The sequence below is a fragment of the Rhinopithecus roxellana genome, chromosome 13, assembly GCF_007565055.1.
Source record: "Rhinopithecus roxellana isolate Shanxi Qingling chromosome 13, ASM756505v1, whole genome shotgun sequence".
Classification (NCBI taxonomy): Eukaryota; Metazoa; Chordata; class Mammalia; order Primates; family Cercopithecidae; genus Rhinopithecus; species Rhinopithecus roxellana.
In genome coordinates this window covers 28,471,699-28,497,769 of record NC_044561.1, presented here as the reverse complement: position 1 = coordinate 28,497,769, position 26,071 = coordinate 28,471,699, and the positions used below count along the sequence as shown (strand labels likewise).

At 54.8% G+C, this 26,071-nt stretch overlaps 1 protein-coding gene across 1 annotated transcript in view; it reads right to left on the bottom strand.

Annotated features, from left to right (window-relative positions):
- CELSR1 (cadherin EGF LAG seven-pass G-type receptor 1) overlaps positions 1 to 26,071 on the bottom strand; it is a 186,531-nt gene that overhangs the window by 15,924 nt on the left and 144,536 nt on the right. Inside the window, 15 exon segments of the mRNA XM_030914895.1 lie at positions 142 to 342; positions 3,996 to 4,122; positions 6,187 to 6,354; positions 7,220 to 7,424; positions 9,586 to 9,729; positions 11,162 to 11,345; positions 14,051 to 14,260; positions 15,439 to 15,533; positions 16,243 to 16,344; positions 16,693 to 16,876; positions 19,247 to 19,367; positions 21,688 to 21,829; positions 22,734 to 22,908; positions 23,633 to 23,746; positions 24,830 to 25,015. Coding sequence (XP_030770755.1) covers positions 142 to 342; positions 3,996 to 4,122; positions 6,187 to 6,354; positions 7,220 to 7,424; positions 9,586 to 9,729; positions 11,162 to 11,345; positions 14,051 to 14,260; positions 15,439 to 15,533; positions 16,243 to 16,344; positions 16,693 to 16,876; positions 19,247 to 19,367; positions 21,688 to 21,829; positions 22,734 to 22,908; positions 23,633 to 23,746; positions 24,830 to 25,015 — 2,358 coding nt within the window.

Sequence of the window (26,071 nt, the reverse complement as noted above, 5' to 3'; positions counted from 1 at the left end):
ACATTCCTCAAAGGGCATCTGTGAAGCGGAGGTGGGGGTGGTGAGGAGCCAGCCAGGGTGCTTGGAATGGCCAGGAAAAGACTACGGTAGCCGCACCAAGGTGCAGCCCAGACAGTGGGGAAGGGAGCAGAGTGGCCGTACCGGGTTTTCCGTCTGGTTGATCCCAATCACGAACACCAGCTGAGAGAGGAACAGCGCTGCGGCGAGATGCTTGTGAATGCTGTGCAGGTTGGAGTGCAGCGTGCGGACCAGGCTCAGGAGGACGAAGGCCAGCAGCAGGGCCGCTAGCGACAAGGACACGGCAGCATAGGTGACGATCTTCAGGGGCAGGACCTCCCCGTTCTGTGGGCAGGAGGGTTAAAGGCAGGAGAGAAGGTAAGGGCCAAGACTCAGATCTGGTCGTTGCGTAATAGAGACAAATTACACACTTGCTTATTAAATGATCAAAGGTTGGCAGGAACCAGCGTGACTGGGACATGGTTCTCAGGGCGGCACAAAACAAGCACAAAGTGGCAATGAACAGTGTGGGGTGACAACAGGTTCTGGAGGCGGATGGTGGTGATGGCAGCACAGCAACAGGCTGTGCCACCGGCTTAATGCCACTGGCTGTACATTTCAATGGGAAATTGTGTTATGTATATTTTGCCACATTACAAAACAACCATACTGGCCAGGTATGGTGGCTTATGCCTGTAATCCCAGCACTTTGGGAGGCTGAGGCGGGCAGATCACCTGAGGTCAGGAGTTTGAGACCAGCCTGCCCAACATGGTGAAACCCTGTCTTCACTAAAAATACAAAAATTAGCCAGGCGTGGTGGCATGTGTGCCTGTAATCTCAGCTACCCAGGAGGCTGAGGCAGGAGAATCGCTTGAACCCAGGAGGCAGAGGTTGCAATGAGCTGAGATGGCACCACTGCACTCCAGCCTGGGTGACAGAGCAAGACTCCATCTCAAAAAATAACAAAACAAAAAGCAAAAAACAAAACCAACCCCACAAGTAAATCCTGCTGTCGGAAGGGGCTCAGCCTGTCCACCCAAAATTCTGGGCTGGCAGAAACCTTCCAAAGAGATCCTCAGCTTAAGCAAAAGATAAAGGCGTCTCCGCCGCAGGTGCACACAGTACCTCTTGGACTTTCATTTAATCCTATCATGGACTTATTCTTTTGGCTGAAAGACTTAATGCCTGCTTTACAAAGAAAAATGGGTAACTGTGGTAATACCAAGAATGTCATTTCCTTTGTTCAGCAAAAGCTTTTACTGAGCACTTATTGTGTGGCAGAGGTTCTGACAGACCTGCTAAGGGCACCATTTCTTTTTTTTGGAGATGGAGTCTTGCTCTGTTGCCCAGGCTGGAGTGCAGTGTCCTGATCTCGGCTCACTGCAAGCTCTGCCTCCCGGGTTCAAGCAGTTCTCGTGCCTCAGCCTCCTGAGTATCTGGGACTACAGGTGTGCACCACCACGCCCAGCTATTTTTCTATTTTTAGTAGAGACAGGGTTTCACCATGTTGGCCAGGCTGGTCTTTAACTCCTGACCTCAGGTGATCTGCCCGCCTTGGCCTTCCAAAGTGCTGGGATTACAGGAGTAACCCACTGCGCCTGGCCTCCAAGGGCATCATTTCATATCATCCTTAGATCACAGCTATGAGGAGGGTGTGAAATGCAACCCTCATCTTCCAGGTGAGAAAACCAATGCTTAAAGAAGCTAAACAACCTGCCGGAAGTCACACAGCTGGGCAGGGGCAGAACTTGAGGTTTCGGTTATGTGGACTGGCAGGCTCGATGCTTCAGACTGCCATGGCGCTGGACACCTGTACCCTTCCTATCTGTTCTGTTTTACCTACTTATCCCTCAATATGACGTGTTCTATCAGCGGATGGATGTCCTGTCCCAGCTGCACATGTCTCTATCATAGCTCGCTATATGGAATTACTTTTTAAACTTCCAGATCCCTTATTATGCATTTCTTTTTTTCTTTCTGAGACAGGGTCTGACTCTGTTGCCCAGGCCGGAGTGAAGAGGCACAATCTAGGCTCACTGCAGCCTCCGCCTCCTAGGCTCAAGCCATCCTCCTACCTCAGTCTGCCCAGTAGCTGGGACTATAGGCAGGCGCCACTATGCTGGGCTAATTTTTGTATTTTTGGTAGAGACAGGATTTCACAGTGTTGCTCAGGGTGGTCTCGAACTTGTAAGCTCAAGTGATCTGCCCGCCTCAGCCTCCCAAAGTGCTGGGATTATAAGTGTGAGCCACCGCACGCAACCTTATTATGCATTTCTTACAGGTAGTACACTTTAAAAAAAAAAAAAAAAAAAAAAGGCTGGGGTCAGGAGTTCAAGACCAGCCTGGCCAACATGGTGGAACTCCATCTCTACTAAAAATAAAAAAATTAGCCAGGCGTGGTGGCGGGAGCCTGTAATCTGAGCTACTTGGGAGGCTGGGACAGGAGAATCGCTTGAATCTAGGAGGCGGAGGTTGCAGTGAGCTAAGGTTGCACCACTGCACTTCAGCATGGGAGACAACAGCAAACACCGTCTCAAAAAACAAAAAACAAAAAAGGAAAATGGTGCTAAAATATACGTGCCATAAAACGTTACCATCTTGGCCACTTTGAAGTGTGCAGTTCAGCAGTGTGTATGTTCACATTGCTGTTTTCTGTGCTTTTACAAACCAAGACACCTGTCTAAGACCCAGGTCCCTGGGGAGTTTCTGCATTTGGGGAACAACAAGCTCTGGTTCTCTAGTAACTTCTGAAGATGTTTACCAAGTGGAGCTATGAGCCGGGAAGCTAGGATCAGGCTGGGCTGGGGAGGCTGAGTGCTCATGGCCCTGGGTCTGGAACTGCCCCTCCTGAGGCTCCTTCAATGCCCTGGGCCCCTGGGCATCCCTGGGGCCTGCAGCAGCACCCCAGGCTCCCTCCACTGGCTTGGGGGCTCAGAGACCTCTGGCTTTGGGGGCACCCAGGCCATGGGAGCCTTGGACTCTCACTCCAGCCTCCTTTCTTCTGCCTCCATTTCAGTTTCCTTGGCCCACATGTCACCCGGTGTCCTGGCCATGAGACAAGCCCCAACCCTGCCCTTATATGGACGAAGTCCACTAATCACTGACCCCCTCTCCAGGCTGGGTCCTGCTGGGGAGTGCCATTTGCCCATGAGATGGGAGCAGTGGCAGGGCAGCTTCACCTGCACATTGCACAGAAGGCCTCTGCCCTCCTCCAGCCCAGCCTGAGGACTGACTCACCCTTCCAAGAATGTGACAGAAACCAGGGCCACTTCGCATCAGAAAGCCCTCGGGAGGGACAGTGGCCTGAGCCCTTGAGCCACAGTGCAGCCCTGGGGAGGGGCTGGGGGAGGTCACCCAGGCCTCTGGTTCTGACTCCAAGACACCAGGGTCCCACACAGGCCGAGGCCAGGCTGGCTCCCACGTCCTTCCTGTCTGGGTAACGGGAGGCCAGGACAGCCCTCAGAACACTCCCCAATTCATCTGCAGGCCCACAATGTCCGGCTCACATTCCCAGGCCGCTTAAAATGCCAGAGGTTAAACATTAGCCGCCCAGCCTTTTGTCCTGCGGCCCTGCGTGTGGCCCTGAGGGAGAGTGCCCAGCAGCTGTCACGTCCCTTAGGATCAAAGTGAGTGGGGAGCGGCACCGTCCAACAGACCCGCTCTGAAGTGAGGGGCAGGTTCCGAGAGCTCCTTGGAGCCTGAGCTTTGGGTCTGCCATTCCGGGATTTAATGCCTCACCAGGACTCTCTGAAAACCCTTAGAGTGGGGCTTTGTTATGGAAATCCTCGCAGACTCTGGCCAATCCTGGAATATGTGTTTTAATCGGTTGATTTGTTTTGTTCAAAGCGCTTAGAATGGAAGATTTAGTGTGAGGAGGGGCAGGTTTGGGGGTAGGCTCAGCAGGTTTGAGGAGGGGCAGGTTTGCCGCAGTGAGGGGCAGGTTTGGGAGTAGGCTCGGTAGGCTCAGCAGGCACAGTGGCCACAGGAGGATGCCCACCTCACGCCTGGAGATGTCCATGAGCACCGCAAAGCTGGCTGTGTGGCTACACTGGCAGGCGACGTGTGTCCGGTTCCTGGACAGGAGCTCGCAGCCCCGGGCAGACCACCCTCCCGTCCCACTGACGCTGTGGAGAGAAGAGAGAAGGGGCAGGGGTAAGATGGTTCCCTCTACCCGTGAGTCTGTAGGGGGCAGCCTTTGCCCAGCCCTGGGGGCTCCCAGGCCATCCTGTGCCGAAAGCCTGGTACCCTCGCAGGCGGCTCTCCGCTGTGTTCCACACCAGCCCCCTGCACCGAAGACAAGAGCCACCTGGCTGTAAGAATAGCAGCCTTGCTGCCGCGGAGGCAGGACCATGGGAACAGTCTCCCTTCCCTTCTGTGTCTGGTCAGGGCCTCCAAGGAGCACCCTCTGAAGTTCAAGTTCTACGTGTCATCTAGCAGCAAAACTCAAATGGGGCTGTCTCGCGTCCACCACACACCCCGCCACTGAAACTACCGGGGTTCACACAGCTGTGATGCACTCCTGTCTCTGAGGGTAGAGCTTTCAGAAATAACATCTCACCTTCCTCTAACACTTTCATCTTCAGGTTGCACAATGTTTAATGGGAACTGCCCAGAAGCCAGGGCCCCATTATGACTCCCGCCTCACTGATGGGAAGGTCCAAATAACAAGCTGTTACAAGGTGTGCCTCGGCTTCCGACAGGGCCCTGCCCTCGCACACGCTGGGAAAATCACATAACCTCTCAGATCCTTACTTTGCTGATCTGTAAAATGGGATGTGAATGTGAATACGTCTGGCACCAACTTTACAATGTGGGAATAATAGGTGCAACTTAAAGCAGAGAGCAGGTCATTAGAGCTGCAGCTAATTGGCAGGACGCAGATGAATGCCCGGCACAGACAGCTGGGCCTGACGTCCCCTCGTCGTGAAAGGGGCTCCTTTCTTCTCTCTTGTATAAGCCACAAGTGCCTATTACATTCCAGGTGCCATGCTGGTTGCTTATTAACCAGAACTTGGAAAGCACAGAAGCAGGATAAGAATGAGGCTGGGCTCAACGGGCTCGCTCACCCCAGCGCCGCCCCCACTCATGGCTCTCCACCGTGCCCAGGGGAACTGTGATGGGGTGCGTGTTCCTGCTGCACAGACGCCCCTAGATGAACAACGTTCAGCAGATTCGAGCCTGACTCACTGAGTCCCGCATGGCATCTCCCCTTCCTGGCACTCCCTCCTGGTGTGTGGAAAGGCAGTGGGTCTTCCCCTCCCTGGCTGTGCTCCCGTCCCGGCAACAGACCCTTTCCTACCACACCCCAGTTCCAGTGTTTTCTTCTAAACAGAGACAGCAAAAGTGAAAACCGACCAGCAGAGAAAATGCAAGCTCCCTGTAAAAACACAGCAACTCAAATGTCCACACCTCACGTCAACTCTGCCGCTAAAAAGCAAAACCAAGACACACACACTACTGGCTCCAGCAGACGGGAGCCACACCGCGGCGCCGAATCCACAGTCTCACGTGTGGGTGACAATCACTAATTTTGCATTTTTCTAACTACGAAACGCCTTTCCCTCGCTTGAACGGATGCTAGAACACAGACTCTTGTGCACCACCTCCTGCCTGCGCCACTCTACCGGCTGACTCTCCGATGCTGCTTCTGAAACAGGCCAGATAAACCGTGCTGTGGCCAGGTGTGGCCTCTTGGGGGTAAAGCCGGTCCCCAAAGCTGGACTGTGTCGGCCTTGCGGGCAAGACCGTCAGCAGATAGGCTCCTAGGCCAGTCTCTGGGTTCTGTCTCCCGTGTGTGAGCGGAACAGGCCTCTGTCTTATACGGCGGTGAACTGGGCGCTACGCTGGTGTTGGCGGCTGCATCCTGGGAGTCCCGCAGGCGAGGGGCCCCTTCCTGGCTGTCAGCCTTGAGGGATCTCTCTGTGTGCCTGCACCTCTGTGTCTCCATGTGCAGGTCTGTGTGCAGGTCTGTGTGCATCTGTGTGTGGGCATCTGCGGGGCGACTCTGATGTTCCCACAGAAGCAGAGCAGGAGGCTCACTGCCCCACGGGGGGGCTAAAAGGGGAAACACAGACCACAAGAGACCGTCCTCTTGGGGCGCTCTGCCACTGAGCCCCCAACCCTGTGGGTGCACTCTGTCGCGGCAAAGTCCTCACGTGGAGATGCGGGGCTCCCAGAGTCACACTTACGCCAGGGAGTGGTTCCAGAACACGCAGACCGGCTTGGTTCGCTCCTCCACCTCCAGCAGGGCGAACTCCACCAGGACGGGCTTCTCCAGGGGTCTCGGGAGCGGAGCCCCCTCGCTGTACACCAGTGCGCTCACCATCGGGGTATTAATGACGGGCCGGTGAGGCAGCCTGAGGTCAAGAAGCCAGAGCACAGGGACAAACACGGTTAGGAAACATTTGCTTAAATCACGAGCACAAATGCCCTGAGGACACGCCACGTCGTGTTTCTAGGGGAGACAGAATCACACTCCGAGAGCTCGGATCCACGGGCCCCACCGCATCTTCGTCCCTACAGCAGGTTTTATCACGGACGGGGCACACAGAGAGATGTGTCCCCTCTGGGTCAAATTGGGACTTCAGAAATTTACAAAGCAAGAGAAGGCACAGGTGCAAAGATGTCACAGCCCATAACAGCTAATGGCAGAAACACAGGGGATGGCTTCAGTGTCCAGCAAAAGACACCAAAATAATGGCAGCTCATGGGGATGAATCACCGGGTCACTAAGACCCCAGAACCAGGGAAGTATCTGGGAAACAGCAGGAAGAAGGTAGAGCCTCGGGCTGCTCCCACCGAGCAGGTCACAAAGCTGCTTCTGGGACATTCATCCTTTCCAGCCAGGACTAGCTGAGCAGCCCTAACCCTGGGGCCAGCAGCATGCACTACCCACGACAGCCTCGGTCAGGTGTGTGGGGAAAGAATGGGGTCCCTCTAGGCACAAGATGGGGCATATGCCAGGGAGGGGGCATTTCTGGCGGAAACACTGGGATAAGCCCAGGCAAAGGGTGTGTAATGTTCTAGGGTGTAGCGTGCCGTAGCAGCCCCAGAACCTCCCTCCAAGGAACACCACAAAGCAACGGTCTCTGTCTCTGGGCCAGATCACGGGGAAATGTCACTGTGAAGACCTGTGCTTGATCAGGATCAGGATTTTGACTTGTGGAAGCCTCAGGGCCCTCCGAATGGGCCCTCCCCATGTGCCCCGTGCCCAGGTCTTACCGGAGGCTGCGACGGTCGGGGTCATAGCGCTCGGGCAAGAGCTGCCCCAGGGTGCGGTAGATGATGACCAGAGCGACGGCGAACTGGCCAGCGTCATCAGGGTGGCGCCTCCGCCTGCTCATCGGGGCCTCCCTCTCGGTGCCAGGCTCCGGGCGCGGGGTCTGCGGGCTGGTCCTCCGGCCGGCCGGCCTCACCAGGGGGCCTTCTGCAACGTGAGCAGAGCATGAGGACCCCAGCAGGAGCATCTGCGTTCCCCAAGACGGCTGTCAGTGCTAGCAGGTGCTTCTCAAAAACCAACAGATGTTCCACAGAAAACAGTACAGCGCATCCTCAAAAAATCAAAAACAGGATTTACCACACGACCCAGCAAGCCCACTTCCGAGTATACACCCCAAAGAACTGCGGGCAGGGACCCAGATACTTCCACGCCCACCTTCACAGCAGCACCATCCACACAGGCCAAAAGGTGGAAACAGCCCAGGCATGCACCAACTGGTGAGTGGATAAACTAAGAGTGGTCCATCCACACAACGGAATGTTACTCAGCCTTCAAAAGGAGGGAAAGTCTGACACTTGCTACAACGCGGGTGAACCTACAGGACGTTCCGCTCAGTGAAATAAGCCAATCACAAAAGGACAAATAGTGTGTGATTCCTCTTATAGGAGGTCCCTAGAGGAGTCAAATTCAAAGACAGAAAGACAGGTGGGCACCAGGGGCTGGGGAGGGGAGTGAGTGTTTTGTGGGCTGGAGTTTCAGATCTGCAGGATGAAGAGTTGTAGAGATGGACCCCTTGAACATGAAGGTATCCGATGCAGTCTGGATGTGTGGCCCTCCAAATCTCACGTGAAAATGTGATCAGAGTTGAAAACGGGCCTGGTAGGGGGTGTTTGGGTCATGGGTGTGGATCTCCCAGGAATGGCTTGGTGCCCAGCCCTTGGTAATAAGCGAGTTCTCACTCTATTAGTTCCAGAGAGAGCTGGCTGCAATGGAGAGTCGGGGACCTCGTCCTCTCAGTTTCAAGCATGACCCCACATCAGAGTCACCCCTCTTTTTAAGACACGAGATAACATCATATACCTGACAAATCCATTTACTAACAAGGTTTCCAATTTTAAACTGTCCATTATGGAGTTTACCTTTTCACGTCCTTTTTATTTGGGGAAGTTTCTAGTAATTGTCATGGATCTGTAAAGCACCTTAAGAAAATTCAAAATGTTCCAACTGTTTTGAATTATAATCTCAACCCAGGATTGAAGATTTGTTCATACACAGACAGCATTCTGGCTTTTTTTGTTTGTGTTGTTCTTTGCGGGGAGGGGAAGGTGATTCTAAAATGTCTATTTCTATTTAGAAGCAGCTTTCCCCCCACCAGACAGGTTCTTGCTCTGCTGCCCAGGCTGGGCTGTAGTGGCATAATCACAGCTCACTGCAGCCTCTATCTCCTGGACTCAAGCAATCCTCCTGCCTTAGCCTCCTAAGTAGGTGGGACTACAGGCATGCGCCACCATGCCCAGGTAATTAAACAAAACTTTTTTGGTAGAGATGGGGTTTCTCTATGTTGTCCAGGTTGGTCTTGAATTTCTGGTCTTGAAATTCTGGGTGTCGGCCTCCCAAAGTGTTGGGTTTACAGGCGTGAGCCATCACGCCCGCCTAGAAGCAGCTTTTCACTGCACATCAAAGATAACCAGCTCACATAAAAATTTCAGTTCTTTTTCTCACACTATCAATTACACGGCTGAGTATCCCTTAGCTGAAATGCTTGGGAACATTTTGGAATTTTTTTTTTTTTTTTTTTTTGAGAGGGAGTCTTACTGTGCAGCCCAGGCTGGTGCACCTCAGCTCACTGCAACCTCTGCCTCCTGGGCTCAAGCAATTCTCATGCCTCAGCCTCCTGAGTAGCTGGGATTACAGGGGCCCGCCACCACAGCTGGCCCTTTTTTTTGTATTTTAGACATGCGGTTTTACACCACGTTGGTCAGGCTGGTCTCGAACTGCTGACCTCAGGTCATCTGCCCACCTTGGTCTCTCACAGTGCTGGGATTACAGGTGTGAGCCACCGCACCCGGCCTGGATTTTGATTTTTTTATCGTTTCATACTTATGTTCCAATGAGCACTTCCTTTAAGTGCTCAAGAAGGTTCAGGTTCTGGAGCATTTCAGGTTTCAGGATGAGGATGCTCAGCCTGTACCTAAGCACTTGCACAAAACAACCCTGCTGTCACCAGTAGGACCTGGCACCAGCGAGCACTCGGAACACTCCAGCCCAGAGCTTCAGTGCGCAGTCCTGGGATTCCCGCAGCGGGGGGCCTCCCCTCCCTGAACGCTGGGGACTCCGAGGGAAGCAGCAGGTTTCTAAATGGTTCTACCTTTTTCTTCAGGTGGTTTGAAGAAGTCAGCTGGGAAGGAGACGGAGGACTCCAGCTCCCTGGGGAACTCTTCGTGGATGGCGTCGAACTGCGGGACCCTGGCTCCCGTAAAGTTGAACTTGTCAAAGATGTCGACAGCCAGAACTGGGGGGACAGTTCCTTTAATCAGACATAACTCCCAGGGCTTTCTTGAACCCTTGGTGTTTTCAAAATGACCACAACTGTCACACTGACACTGGCTGGCCATATTTATTATTTATATTTTATTATTTTTTTTTTTGAGGCAGAGTCTCGCAGTGTCTCCCAGGCTGGAGCGCAGTGGTGCGATCTCAGCTCACTGCAACCTCTGCCTCCCAGGTTCAAGCAACTCTCCTGCCTCAGTCTCCCAAGTAGCTGGGACTACAGGCAGGCACGACCACGCCTGGCTTTTTGTATTTTTGGTAGATGGGGTTTCATCATGTTGGCCAGGCTGGTCTCAAACTCCTGACCTCAAGTGATTTGCATGCTCTGGCTTCCCAAAGTGCTGGGATTACAGGCATGAACCACCACACTCAGACTATTTACTTATATTTATTTTTTGAGACAGGGCCTCACTCTGTCACCCAGGCTGGAGTGCAGTAGCAGAATCTCAGCTCACTGTAGCCTCATCCTCCTGGGCTCAAGCGATCCTCCCATCTCTGCCTCCTGAGTAGCTGGGAATACAAGAGCATGCTACCACACCTGGCTAATTTTTATTTTACTTTTTTAATAGAGACAGGGTCTCACTATGGCGCTCTGCTGGTCTCAAACTCCTGGGCTCAAGCAATCTGCCCACCTCGGCCTCCCACAGTGCTGGGATTACAGGGTGTGAACTACTACACCCAGCTGACTGACCATCTTTAGAACAGAATTGACTTCCAACTTCCTGCATCCCACCTGTACCTGCACCTGTCTGCAGCGAGCCTGGAGTGAGGCAGGGCTCTCGACACCCATCCTTCTAGAGTCTCACACTTGAGGGTCTGGAAGGCCTGCTGGACCCCCAAGATCATGGCCCAACATTTTCCAAGCCCAGGACCTGTCCCATGGGAGCCATGGGTGTGTCATCGCAGACTGTCTTCCCAAAGGCTCCATTTACAGACGACGAAACAGAGGCCTAGCTGCTGAATCTTTTTTTTTTTTTTTTGAGATGGAGTCTTGCTCTGTCGCCCAGGCTGGAGCGCAATGACACAACCTTGGTTCACTGCAACCTCTGCCTCCCAGGTTCAGGTGATTCTCCTGCCTCAGCCTCCCGAGTAGCTGGGATTACAGGCATGTACCACCACGCCTGGCTACTTTTTATATTTTTAGTAGAGACGGGGTTTCACCATTTTGCTCAGGTTGGTCTCCAACTCCTGACCTCACGTGATCTGCCTGTCTCGGCCTCCCGAAGTGCTAGGATTACAGGTATGAGCCACTGCGCCTGGCCTCGGAATCATTTTTCTAAGAGCATGGCCAAGGGGGGACCAGGAGCCCACCTGCTTCACCCCATGGGGGCCTAGCTTTGGGGAACACCCCTGATGGTAGCAGGGTTCCACCCCCCACGCAGCCGGGGCTTTACTCATGTTGGTGGTGACGATGACAAAGGGACGCAGGTAGGTCCGTCGCACGTTGCGTGCCACGTTGCTGAAGTAGCCCTCGAGGCGCTGGAGCAGCTGTGCTGTGCCACCCTCACTCCGCTGGATCTGCTCCCATGCCGCCCTGGTGGCCGGGGCCAGGAGGGCACTGCCCGAGCGGATGACGTCCTGGTCAGATAGACAGCGCTCAGTACTCAGCCTGAAGGGGCCTGGCTCGCGGGACTGAGGGACACCAGCCCTGAAAGCCTTTGCTTGCCTGATGGGCTCACTCATTCCAGCCCTACACTTCAGATTGTCCTCTTTAATATTAGTGTTTATTTTTATTTATTTATTTTTTTTTGAGACAGACTTCCGCTCTTGTTGCCCAGGCTGGAGTACAGTGGCGCGATCTCGCCTCACTGCAACCTCTGCCTCCTGGGTTCAAGCAATTCTCTTGCTTCAGCCTCCTGAGTAGCTGGGATTACAGGCACACATGTGCCACCACACCCGGCTAATTTTTGTATTTTAGTAGAGACGGGGTTTCACCATGTTGGCCAGGCTGGTCTTGAACTCCTGACTTCAGGTGATTCACCTGCCTCGGCCTCCCAAAGTGCTGGGATTACAAGCGTGAGCCACTGCGCCTGGCCTAGTTCCCAATTTTTTTTTTCAAAAAGTTTATCTTAGGAGGAATAGAAAAACATTACTAAGCTCATAAAGTATATTAAAATCCAGAGAATTAAAGATGCTTCATATTTTTAGCTTAATTTACTAGATTTACAAGCACTGTTTAAATGCTTGGAAGGTCTGTTTGCTAGCCGAACAACTGAAATACAAAAAGAAAAATCGAATATATAACATATATTAATTCCATTTAAAATACTTAGGGGAATTTCATGGTCTAAGTTTATAAATAGGATCAAACATTAATCAAAGTTGAATTCAAATAGATAAGGAAGTCTGTTTGCTTGTTTTGTTTTTGTTTTTTGAGACAGAGTTTCACTTTGTTGCCCAGGCTGGAGTACAGTGGCACGGTCTTGGCTCACTGCAACCTCTGCCTCCCAGGTTCCAGCAATTCTCATGCCTCAGCCTCCCATGTAGCTGGGATTACAGGTGCCCACCACCCTGCCCGGCAGATTTTTTTTGTATTTTAGAAGAGACGGGGTTTCACCATGTTGCCCAGGCTGGTCTCAAACTCCTGGACTCAGGCAATCTGCCCATCTCGGCCTCCCAAAGTGCTGGGATTACAGGTGTGAGCCACCACGCCTAGCCACGAGTCATTTTTTAATGTGTGATTTTTATAAATCCTGAATCCCATCACATAAACCACAGGGACTGTGGGGGATTCAATGTCAGAGGATGGGACTCTGTCAGAGTGAGCCCTGCCAGGATTTTTTCCATGTACACCCCAAGACGCTAAGGCAGGGAAGACACGTGGAGACGCCCCTGGTTATATCAGAAGTCCTCCTGAACCCCACCACGTAAAGCAGTGATGGAACCACCACAACCTGGGCTGAGCAGAGGACCCACACTGAGGCCACTGTGGACACGTGGGCAGCTCCTCCAAGGGTTACCCTCAGCCTCTGCGCACCCCAGGGTCTATGTGAACAACTGGGTGCAGGCATGAGGCTGTGCTCAGGGGCCTGGGGACCACACCCAAGACAGAAACCAGGGCTGGGCACGTTGCTCATGCCTGTAATCCCGACACTTTGGGTGGCTGAGGCGGGTGGATCACCTGAAGTCAGGAGTTCGAGACCAGCCTGGCCAACACGGTGAAACCCTAACTCTACCAAAAATACAAAAAATTAGCCAGGCGTGGTGGTGGGCGCCTGTAATCCCAGCTACTTGGCAGGCTGCGGCAGAAGAATTGCTGGAACCCGGGAGGTGGAGGTTGCAGTGAGCTAAGATCGCACCACTGCACTCCAGCCTGGACAACAGAACAAGATCCAAGACCCCATCTCAAAAAAAAAAAAAAAAAAAAAAAAGAAACAGAAACCAGGAAGGACACTTGTTTGCGGAGTCACGCGTGGAGAATAAACGCCACTGGCCCGACTCTCAGGCTGGAACTCAAATCCCAGCAAGGGGACCCTGCCTGGTCTCTGGCGTCCTTATGCAGACCGGAAGGTTCCGTGGGGGCCCTGCATGGACTGGAGGCCCTTTGTGGATGAGGAGGTCCCTGAGGGCTCCGTGTGGATGGGTGGGAGGGACAGGGAGTTCCCCATTGGCTCTGTGTGGACAGGCGCTCCACTGGGGGTCCTGTCTGAAGAGGCCTGCAGTGGAGCCATAAGGAAACTACTGGAGTCCCCAAGGGCAGTTTCCAAATATCAGGCTGCATGAGTCTCCTCTGCATTCACCCTAAAAAGACACTGCTCAGGGGCTGACAAGTTCCACACACAGAGCTGGAGGGTTGAGGTGGAGGCATGGCCCTCTGAAAGCAGGACCTCAGAGCTGCAGGTGGGAGTGGACACGGAGGCCCACTGCCGGGCCCTGCGCCTTACGAGCTGCGCCTTTGGGCAAACTCCTTAGCTCTCCGTGCCTGTTTCCTTGCCTGTCAAATGGGTGGACGATACTACATCACAGGCTGCGTGGAAGGGAGAGGGGCTGATTCAGGTGGGCCACTTAGAACCCCTCAGAAGCCACTTAGATCACACTACAGGCCCTACTGGGATCACCAGCAAGGCTGTGACCTGCCCGTTTCCTTCCGGAACACTCTGTAGAGCTCGTCGGTTGAGCCAGGTGCTGCACCCGCCACGGCTCACATTTGAGAAATAAGGGGTTGCCTTGGGGATCCCAGACACAACCATCTTCCACGAGCTGAGGTGGATGCCCAGCCCCACAGCGTCCGCCCACGGGTATCCCCGAGTGTCCCTGAGCCAGGGCAGCGGCCACCCTCCTACCTCGTGGAAGTCAGCATCCTGTGTGGCTGCCAGGTCGAAGCCCTGCTGCCAGCTCTCGTGCTGAAGGACGCGGCTCAGCAGCTGGTAGGCCGTGCGCACGTCATTGCCAAAGAGCGTGCCCGTGTGCTGTGTAGCGTTGCGCAGTGCCCTCACCAGCCGCAGGGCCCCGGCACCATCCACCTGCGTCTCGTTGCGGCTCAGCTTCTCATTCTGCAACAGGGAGGTGGTCGCGATGTGTGCAAATCCACTTTGGTTGCTTTCGGTTCCTGCGGTTACTCAGCAACTCACTACTGTCCGGTGCAAGTTTCCTTGTCAGAAAAGAACTTAAAAAAATCCAAAAGCCTGGCTGGGCACGGTGGCTCCTGCCTGTAATCCCAGCACTATGGGAGGCCGAGGCAGGTAGATCATTTGAGGTCAGGAGTTCAAGACCAGCCTGGCCAACATGGTGAAAACCCGTCTCTACTCTCTATTTTAAAAATACTCTACGTCGCGCTTTGGGAGGCCGAGATGGGCGGATCACGAGGTCAGGAGATCGAGACCATCCTGGCTAACATGGTGAAATCCCGTCTCTCAAAAATACAAAAAAAACTAGCCGGGCATAGTGGCGGGCACCTGTAGTCCCAGCTACTTGGAAGGCTGAGGCAGGAGAATGGTGTGAACCTGGGAGGCGGAGCTTGCAGTGAGCCAAGATCGCGCTACCGCACTCCAGCCTGGCCAACTGAGCAAGACTCCGTCTCAAAAAAGAAAAAAAAATACTCTATGTCTCTATTTTAAAAGTAAAAAATTTAGCAGGGTGTGGTGGTGGGCATCTGTAAATCCCAACTACTGGGGAGGCTCAGGCAGGAGAATTGCTTGAATCCGGGAAGCAGAGGTTGCAGTGAGCTGAGACCGTGACACTGCCCTCCAGCTTGGGAGATAGAGTGAGACTCCGTCTTCAAAAAAAAAAAAAAAAAAAAAACAGAAGCCCAAAAAATGAGCACCGCTGACAGCTAGAACATGGAAAATGTGGAAATAAGGGTCTGGTGAGCCAAAGAGGGCTCGGAGAAAGACAGCAAGCGGGAGACATGGGAACAAACGCTATGAAATAGGGCGGGATCAGGGGACAAATGGAGTCAAATGCAGGGACCCTGCGTTTTCAGAACGAAATACACAGAGCTGGGTCCTCTGGGGGACAGAAGTGCACGTGGGGGTGCCCGGCTCAGGTGCCAGTGCCCCCAGGTCCACAGGAACCTGCTGGCTCCAGGCTGCGGGCCCATGGGGCTGTCCCTGCGGCACCACAGCTGCCCCAACCCTCCCCAGCCCAGGAGCCTCGGCCCACACAAACCCTTGCATGCACACATGAACACACACGTGCCCCGGCTGAACACGCATCCTCGAGGCGCCCCTACCATGGCCCTGAGGTCCACGAAGGAGATGGTAGTGCAGTTAAAGAGCTCTGGGGGCAGCCAGCCCTTCTCCCCGCTGCAGTGTCGGACCGCATTTCCTAGGGAAGCAGAGCAGGTGTGCAAAGCCTGAAACTTAAATTGTTGATCAATGCTTGTGTATTTCAATCCCCAATCCGAATGTACTTAAACCCAGAACACCACATGGCGGTGAGAACCCCAGGGGGGCTGGAAGGCCAACACCAGCGCCCCTCTTTCATGTCAGGGCCACGGCCGAAGCTGCTCTGACACTGACAACCAGGTGTTTCAGGCGCCCAGCCAACAGGAGCCAGCGCCTCCGAGCAAGTCCGCAAGGAAAGAAATCAGCAACACCACCTGCCGGGCGGCCATGATCCCACGTGCCAGGAATGTGTCTCGGCCAGGCCTTTCTTTGCCTCACTGCACTCCCCAGACGCCCCTCACAGCAGTGGACAAAGTCACTGTCCCCATTTCACAGAGGAAATCCAATGCTACAAACAGTGAAGCCATTTGTCCAGGTGCCCCAGCCTGAGTGGCAGAGCAGGGACTGGCTGGGTCTGACTGGCGGGCGTCCCCACAGGCACTACGCTGTTCATGTTTCTGTTACATCCTCTGCCTGCTTTGTGTATTTACGGGTAGGGAAAAGGTGATCTGATTTCTCCCCAGCACTTTGCCCGCTGATGTTTCTTCAGCACGAAACATTCCGTGAGTCCCCACATCTCGACCGGCTCTCCCACAAGGATGCGTGCCTCAGTTCCCTACCCGTGGATGCCACAGGCCCCAGGGACTCACCAACGGATCCCTTGGGGCACGGCACCGCAGCCGGCTGCCCGAACTTGGTCTGTGGCCACCAGATGCCGGCCTCAAACGCTTTGGGACAGCCGTTGTAGACCACTGGGGTAGAGAGGAGAGAAGGCTGCTCAGCAGGGGCATGCCGTGCCCACCACCACAAACAGGCACCACTGTCTGCGTGTGCCTCCCTGCAGGAGGCCCTGCTCCCACCAAAAACCGAACCCTAGCATCTCCCCTGCCCCCATCCACGTCAGAGCTGGAGAGGGGGTGACCAGGCTCTGACCCACACCCCCTCACGCAGAACCAGGTTTCTAGAAGGTCAAGAGAAAGCAGAACACAAGGGAGCCCAGAGTTCCCCCAAACAGCCGACGTGCATGCACACACGTGCACGCCAGGGCAGCAGCCTGTCCCTGCGCTGTAACCTGCAGGGTGTCAAGGGGCAATGCAGACCTTCACAGCCGAATGTGGTGACCTCAGCAAACGGGTTGTCACAGCGGTTGCACTGGCGGCCGATGACGCCGGACTTGCAGGCACACTGCCCGGTGGCCATGTCGCAAGTGCGGCTGTGGGAGCCATGGGGGAAGCAGTCGCAGGGCAGACAGGTATCCTGGGCTGGGGGTTTATAGTAATTCTCCTGCAAAAGCCAGAGGCAGGGCCTGTGACTTCAGATGCCCAGGAGAGGCCCTACCTTGCAGCGCATTTCCCGAGCAACGTCCAGACTCCCACCTGGGTGCGTGTGTCAGCCGCCAGCCATCTCACCCCTCATGGCTACCTTCTGCCCACATCCCACACCCAACGAGGGCTGCCTCCCAGGGCCCCACAAGGCCAGACCCAGGAGAGCAGTTCTTCCGGGAAGCATGCCCTCCCTCATGTCTTAGCAAATCTCAGCAGTGAGCACCTTCGTATTTGTCCTAAAAAGAATCAGAGATCCAAACGGAGGCTTACGCGTGGGGATAGCCCTTGGGTGTTTTTTTAAAGTTGTTTGGAAAAATTAGAAGCCACCTGAACGTCCACCATTGGGTGGGTCAGGGTGACAATCAAGAGCTTGTACTTTGGGTTCAGAAAGTCCTGGGTTCATGCCTGACCCTTGCCATTTACTGGCTACACTGCCTGGGCTGGTCACTGGACCTCCCCAGGCCCAAGTAGCAACCCCTCAACACCGCCCCAGAAAATGGGGCAGGCCATGACATGGGGAGACTCATGAGCAATGTTCAGACTTGTGTGACAGAGGGGGACTCCAACTGTGTGTAAAATGGTGGTAAGCGGCAGGCCCAGAAGACATGCTAAAACACTAACAATCACAGCTGGGAGGCGACATGGGGTGACTGCGATCTTTATGTTTTTTTATTACATTTTCTGTAACTTTGTTTTTCTATTTTTTGGAGAGGGGTCTCACTCTGTTGCCCAGGCTGGAATGCAGTGGTACAATCACAGCTCACCGCAGCCTCAACCTCCAGGGCTCAAGTGATCCTCCCACCTCAGCCTCCCGAGTAGCTGGGATCACAGGCATGCACCAGCACGCTCAGCTAATGTTTTTATTTTTTTGTAGAAATGGGAGTCTCACTATGTTGCCCAGGGTAGTCTTGAATTCCTGGGCTCAAGTAATCCCTCCTGCTTTGGCCTCCAGAGTAGCTGCGATTGCAAGCATGAGCCACCACACCCTGCCTATAACTTTGGATGAGAAAAAAATCATAGGCAGGTTTTTGCCAATTCACTTCCAACGTCCCCTCTGCTCTGCCACCCACTGTGCCACCACCACCATCTGGTGACGTGTGTGGACCAACCTGGACCCAGGAGAGCTGTTTAATTTGAGCCTTTTAGGACACAAGTCCCACTTGCTGTTGGAACCACTGCGGGCACTCAGGACACTACTGACATCACGGGATGGCATCCACAGGTGCCCTGATGCCAGCTTCCCTCCTAGGGCTGGCCGCATCTGCAGGAAGCTCATGTCCCTCGCCCAGGTTCCTGTTACCCTCAGACCTAACATCTGGATTTCAGGTTACTGTGAGTGTTATGGCTGTGGTGCACACGAAGATCCTGAAGGAGGTGATGTATCCTGAGAGGGGTGGGGAGGGGTCCCTAGAGTCTGCACTGAGAACACGTGTGCATATCTGGAGACGTGAGACGTGAGTTCTGTGCTGCACGCAGGTCAGGACGGACAGCCCTGGACGGGGGTGGGGCATAACGCACTTAGTGACGCTTTCTATTTTAAAACTGCTGTTGTCATGGAACATCAGCTTGGTAAAGACCAGGAAAATGGCCGGGCACGGTGGCTCACACCTGTAATCCCAGCACTTTGGAAGGCTGAGGCGGGTGGATCACCTGAGGTCAAGAGTTCAAGACCAGCCTGGCCAACATGGTAAAATCCTGTCTCTGCTAAAAATATAAAAATTAGCTGGGCATGGTGGTGGGCACCTGTAATCCCAGCTACTCAGGAGGCTGAGGCAGAAGAATCGCTGGAACCCGGGAGGCAGAGACTGCAGTGAGCCGAGATTGTACCACTGCACTCCAGTCTGGGCGACACAGCAAGACTCCGTCTCAAAAAAAAAAGACCAGGAAAATGGCCAACCAGGAGGCCAGGAGGGCTGGGGTGGTGCCAGAGATGAGCCAGCCCTCAGAAATGGCTGGGCTGCCCACAGCCATAGGCAGTGGGCCGGGAGCAGGAAGGGATTCCTGTTCCACGGGCGGGGGCTGGCGGGGCTGAACCCATAGTTTACATGTAGAAAACAGCCATGGAGTAGTCACAGAGCACGGGGGAACAGCAAGGAAACCAAAAACCACATCTGGACACAAATGTGTGAGTGGGCACAGGTGTGTGTGCAGGTGTGTGTACAGGCAGGGTGTGTGTAGGCATGTGTGTATGTAGGGGGTGTGTACAGGCAGGGTGTGTAGGCGTGTGTGTATGTAAGGGCATCTGTGCATGTGTGTTAGCACACACAGCCATCTCCCTGGGCTCAGGGCCTGGGGTGGACGTGCAGGGACCATGGGGGCTGGGCCTCACCTTGCATTGGCACTGGCCGTTGGTCTTATTACAATCAGGATCAAAGCCTTTGCTGACAGCACAGTGGCAGGGTCCACAGACAGGGTTCCCCCACCAGCCTCTGGGGCACGGAAGGTCGAGCCTGTGGGGAAAATAAGAGAGCAGCTGGAAGGTTTATGCAACTGTGCTTTCTGGAACGAGAAAAGGCCCGCTGGCAGTGTGGAGATGGCTGCCCAGGAGGCCTGGCTGGGTCCAGCTCTGGGAGCTTCCCTTTCGCGTTATGTGGCCTCAGTCTCCCCTCTACTGGCTCCCAACCTCACCCCTCACCCACAGATCCGCCACGCCCAAAGTGACTGGGACGGCATCGGTGTCCGCTGTGTGCCCCATGTCCACGATGCCTGGCTTACTAGGGCTTAATGACAGTGAACCCTACTGCAAGGGCTGGTCTTTCCCGATGCAGCCCCACACAGGCAGACTGAGCTCAGCTGCCTGGCACAACTTCTCAAAGTGCGCTTGGGGTGAGTGCCAGCATGAGATGCCCGCGGGAAGCTCCTAAACAGGGAGTTTGGCAGCTTCTGTTGTCCCCCAGGTCCCCTGGCTACCAGCCCCACAGATGCTCAGGGCAGCCGTGCCCTGGTGTAGCGTGCCCCTTAGGTCAGCAGCACACGTCCACGCACTCAGAACCCAGTGGAAGCCAGTCCTGCCTCCCCGAGCCTCCCCCGGCGGACAGCAACAGACACTGAAGATGAGCAACACTGCAGGGACAGAGCCAGGCCTCGGAGGTGCCGGTCGCTGCTGTGCCTGAGTTGTCCTACCTGTCCCTGATGGGGGCTGCACCTGCGCAGTCACCTGGAGGCCCACCTGCTTGCAACGGTGCCCGAGTGTCCTGCAGGCTCCTGCATTCCCCATCCTGGCTAACCGAGTTCCCTCTACTCAGCTGCCAGCCTCTAGCATTCACTCACTTGATGAGCAAGTATTAAGGACTGTGTACAAAGCAGGGTCACAAAGACAACCGGCCAGAGATAGAGTGTGGTGTTTATGGATGTGTGTGTGCAGTGTGGGGGCCCCAGAGCCTTCATCTCCCTGCAGCCCTGGTGACTGCGGCACCGGGCATGGAGACGCTGGATCAGCCTCTTCGCAATCCCCCTGCTCCAAGTTGTGCTCCATGCGGCAGCTGGGGGTTCCTTAAGACCAGACCTGGTTCTGCCACTTTAGTGCTGGGCCCCCAGGGCCTCCACAGAGCCAAGCTCTATTCCTGGCTTGTGGGCCCACCCCCGTCCCCACCCAGGCCTCCCTAGACCAGCCTCATCCCCTTATTCCTCTCCAGCTTGGCTCTGTTGCTTTCGTTCCCAGAAAGCCCTCTGGCTTCAGCCTCACTGGCTCCCACCTCCCTCTCTACTCGCAGGGCACCTCCTCTAAGCTCTCCCTTCCATTAGATCTTGCTGGTATCCAAGAATGACGTGGTGCCATCTTCTCGTGAGGTCACCAGCTCCAGGACACAGGCTGCTTCCCGCTCATGGGGTCACAGCCGGGATCACAGCACCTGCTCTAGGCTCAGGTGGACAAAGAACAGAGCGTAGCAGGTGTCCCCACACCTGAGGGCCAGCAGCAGCTGAGGACAATGAGCCATGGGGGCATCACCTCCACGGCGGCCCAGAACCTTGGTTTATGAAGAACCAAGCAGCTCCACCTTAGACAAAGTGACGCTTGTAATGACTACACACTGCGCCCAGCGATATCTGTGCAAAGGGCACTCTGGGAGCCCAGAGAGCATGCTGCTGCCTGTCCTAACCACACCAGGATCTCCACGCTCATCAGACACGACCTCAACCCCACTGACTCGAGAGAGAAAGCATTCTCTATAAATCGCACATGTCTCGCTGCATCTCATGGGTTCTGTTCGCTCTGGGCACAGCGAAGACTCCAGGTGAGTCATATTGCACGTTTCTGGCGTGGACACATGATCCAATGGAGTTAGTTTGAGATGTCCAAATCGATTCTCACTGCTCAGGCGTGGTGGCTCACACCCATAATCCCAGTACTTTAGAAGGCTGAGACAGGTGGATCTCCTGAGGTCAGGAGTTCGAGACCAGCCTGACCAATATGGTGAAATCCCATCTCTACTAAAAATACAAAATATTAGCTGGGCATGGTGGCAGGCACCTGTAGGACCAGCTACTCGGGAGGCTGAGGCAGGAGAATCGCTTGAGCCCAGGAGGCGGAGGTTGCAGGGAGCCAAGATCGCACCATTGCCCTCCAGCCTGGATGACAGAGTAAGACTCCGTCTCAAAAAAAAAAAAAATTATCATTTAATTCATGCCAATTTTGAAAAAAAAAAAATGTCCCTGTTATCCAGAATTACACACATCTTCGGGTCAAAGTAAGAAAGAGAAGACACTGACTTAGAGAACACAGCCACGTGGACTCTGAAGGCACAGGGAGGTCCCCGGGGCTGCTCTTACTTGTTCTCGCAGTACGGCCCGTAGTGGCTGGGCCCGCACTCGCACACGTAGCCCTGCGGGGAGCCGGGGGAGCGTACGCAGGCCCCCATGTTCTCGCAGGGGTTCAGGTGACAGGCATCCACACAGTTTATTCCAAGGTACCCTGCAAGGACAGAGCCAGCATTACCTCCACCCAGAATCCATAAGACCTTCCACGTTCAACTATCTGGAGCAGCCTGTCTCCCCGAGATCTGACTTTCCCTGGTACTCAGCAGAGGGAAGAGAAAGGCTGCCACAGAGTCCCCAGAAACACAGCGTTAGGCGGGTTAGACTCGGTGAATGCAGAGAGGAAGGCCTTCCTGGCTGCCCCAAGGAGGCTGAGAGCCTTGGAACACAGGGCCCAGGTCCGCCCCAGGACACATGGGAAATGGTCACCAGCAGATGACTTCAGCACCTCAAAACTCAGAGGCCACCCTGAAGGGAGGATTTCCTTAATGTGTACTTTTCACTCATTCATTCATTCATTCATTCATTCATTCATTGAGACCGAGTCTTGCTCTGTTGCCCAGGCTGAAGTGCAGTGGCATGATCTCAGCTCACGGCAACCTTTGCCTAACAGGCTCAAGTGATCCTCCCACCTCAGTCTCCCACGTAGCTGGGACCACAGGTGCATGCCACCATGCCTGGCTAACTTTTTTTTTGGTAGAGATGGGGTTTCATCATGTTGCCTGACTGGTCTTGAACTCCTGGTCTCAAGTGACCCACCCACTTTGGCCCCCCAATGTGCTGGGATTACAGGTGCGATCCACTGCGCCCAGCCTTACTTTTCATTATTTCTTTGCTGATCACCCCATGTGCTGAGGAGAGCACCTGGGGCACTCTGTGCCTCGAGTAAGGAAGAGGCTCAGAGTCTCTCTCTAGGCAGACCCACTTGTTATAAAGCTCAGGGCTCCACGGAACCACAGGGAGTCGGCTGGGGACACCAACGTCCAAACTGAGACCCCCTCCTGTGTTTCAGTCACGAGAGGCCTCCCTGTCACTGAAGGGCCCCGGGAGGGCGGTCCCACCTTTGTCACAGATGCAGCTGTAGTCCTCCCAGGTGTCATGGCAGCGGCTGTGGGGGGGACAGGGGCTCGAGGTACACGGGTCCCCCACATCACAGCCGTCCTTCACCCTGACCTTGAGCGCATTGTTCATGTTCAGGGTGGCGACGTTGGTGGGCGTCCCCCCCATCCTCACTCCCTGCATTAAGGAAAGGGCATTGGGGCTGCAGGAGCCCGGAAAGGTAAGTAGGGGTTAAGGGAACCCTGAGACCTCTCTGGTCCCTCGCGAGGCATTCATTTGTGACGCCTCATTTATCTGCAGAGCTGGGGTGGGCAGGGCTGCTCCTCTCGCCCCATGGCCTAGTGGCCGGAGTGTAGTGGAGAGCTGGGTGAGGAGCTCAGAGGGCACGCCGGCCCGATCTCCTGGGGTGCGTGGTGGGAGTGTGAGGAGTGGACATCCCTGCCGAGAGGGCTGAGAGCCGAGGGGGCTGAGAGCCGAGGGGGCTGAGAGCTGAGCGACTCTGAGAGCAGCTCCCTCGGCTGTAGCTGGAACCCCTGGCTCCAGGGCACAGGCACAGGGCCTACTTGGGTGACGTCTGTGGTCGGACTGGGTGGGGGCGGCAGGGAGGGGCTCGATTCAGGATGCTTCACAAAGGCAGAGGGGCAGGTGGCTGGCATGGCAGTGGGGGGCAGTGGGGAGCTGTGGGGGCCAGGGACAGCCAGGGTGCCAAGGGAACCACAGGGAAGGATGGGTCTAAAGAAGAAACAGGAGCTGTTCAAGTGGGGATGTCTACCAGACAAATTCTTCACTCATTGAAAGCTAACAGGGTGACCAACGGCACCAACAGTGGTGCTGGCAGCCTCGGAGCCACCTGTGAGGGACAGGCCCCCCCACCCACTCCACCGCCACCAGCCCCACCTACCTGCATGCAGCCTCGGAATCCACGGCGCACGGAGACCTTGTCTTCAGAGGTGCCCCCGACCACCACGCTCCTGACTGTCAGCCCGGGAAGCATGCCCCCGATATCTGCCCTGTTCTGTGTGGAGAGAGGGGCGGAGCTCTGGGGGCAGAGTCCACCACCCTAGAAACGTCTTCCAGCCTGAAGAATGTGCTGGAAGCCTAAACAGTCGCTTCAACAAGCTCCCCAGAGCCTGAGGACATCTGGGCCTCCAAAGAGAGCTGGGCCCAGGTGGACAGCGTGGCTGGCTGTGATGATCAGGGCGAGGGGACCAGGCCAGAGGATGGGTGTCCATGTCCCAGCCTAGCCGAAGCAGCCAGTGGGGTCAACGTGGGCAACTGTCCCGCCTCTGTCAAGGGCACAACGCTAAACCAGCCCCGCTGTGACAGACACTGTGACAGAGAGTATGGCAAATCAGGAAGACAGCAGTGAACGGAAATTCGTTCACCCATTAACACTGTGGGAACCCAAGAGGGTCTTGGCTGAGATCCAGTCCCAGAAAAGCAGGTGCCTGGAACACACCTATTTACTCCCAGGTCTGTGTTGTAAGATGAGCCTTGGCTCCAAGAGCTCTTGGAAATCCCAGGTAGCCCCTTAAGTGTGTGGGCATTTCACAGACAACATGTTGAGTCACCCGCCTGCAAACTGTGGAAACCCAGTTTGGTTCTTGTGTTCTGAACATTGTCTGGGATAACGCCATCTGCCTGCTAGGACAGGTGTGGCTCCCTGGTGTCTCACAGGCCTGTCCAGGGCCTGGGTCTCACTGCTCTCCCAGTTTTGCTCCCCATCCATGCTCTGAGGGCACGGGCCCTGGCATTGCTACTTCAGTACCCTAAAGACACGGTACTGAGCCTGCAGGTGTTGCTCAAGATGGCTTTGCTAAAAGAAACCACTGCTGAAGGCACTAACAGCACCATGCTAAGAAATGCAGCTGGAGGAAGTCAGCTGCTGACTGCCGGGGGCGGGGCATCTGGGTAAAGGAGGTGAGGAAGATGCCAGTGACCTCAGTACAGGGCAGAACAGAAGCCCACTTGCGGGGGCCCAGAAAGTGCCTCCCCAAATCCACAAGGTCTCTGGCGGGTCCTGGCACATCAAGGGGTCATTCTGTTTTTCCCTGGGCCAGGCGGTCTATCCCCAGAGGAGGTGCAGGTACCAGCTCACCTGGTCCATCCCATAATCCAAAGTCATGGTGACCAGGTGCTTCATCTCACTGTCCTCCTTAACATTCTTCAGCTCGATGAGCAGGTGGTGCCACTCCCCGTCGGTCACCCGCAGCCCGGACAGCATCACAAACTCCACATCGGAGGGGCCATGGGACACCTCAAACTGGAGGTAGTTGTTCAGGATCTGGAGCAGGGAGAGCCACACCAACTGATTGGTACAATGACAATGAACGAGACAATGCTTTGCAGTCACTTAAGGAAGCTGTGAAGGGAGACTGATGCTGTGGTACCAGATACAAGATGGGTTTAAAAATTAGGCCAAGTTGGCCGGGTACGGTGGTTCAGGCCTGTAATCTCAGCACTCTGGGAGGCTGAGGCGGGTGGATCACCTGAAGTCAAAAGTTCGTGACCAGCTTGGCCAACATGGTGAAACCCCATCTTTACTAAAAATACAGAAATTAGCTAGGTGTGCTGGTGGGTGCCTGTAATCCTAGCTACTCAGAGGCTGAGGCAGGAGAACTGCTTGAACCTGGGAGGTGGAGGGTGCAGTGAGCTGAGATTGTGTCATTGCACTCCAGCCTGGGTGACAGAATGAGACTTGGTATAAAGAAAAAGAAAAAGAAAAAAAAGGCAAAGTTGGCTGTCTGTGGTGGCTCAGGCCTTTAATCCCAGCACTTTGGGAGACCGCAGCAGGCGGATCACCTGAGATCAAGAGTTCAAGACCAGCCTAGCCAACATGGTGACACCCCATCTCTACTAAAAATACTAAAATTAGCCAGGCATGGTGGCGGGGCACCTGTAAGTCCAGCTACTCGGGAGGCTGAGGCAGCAGAATCGCTTGAACCTGGGAGGCAGAGGTTGCAGTGAGCCGAGATTGCATCACTGCACTCCAGCCTGGGCGACGAGAACGAGACTGTCTCAAAATAATAATAATTAGACAAAGCTGGCTGGGTGTGGTGGCTCACACCTGTAATTTCAGCACTTTGGCAAGTCAAGGCGGGCGGATTGCTTGAGGCCAGGAAGTCAAGGCCAGCCTGGCAAACATGGCAAAACCTCGTGTCTACTAAAAATTCAAAAATTAGCCGGGCATGGTGGTGTGTTCCTGTAATCCCAGTTACTTGGGAGGCTGAGGTGTGAGGATCACTCAAGCCCAGAGGTGGAGGTTGCTGTGAGCCAAGATAGCACTACTGTACGCTTCAGTTTGGGTGACAGAGCGAGACCTTGTCTCAAAAAAAAAAAA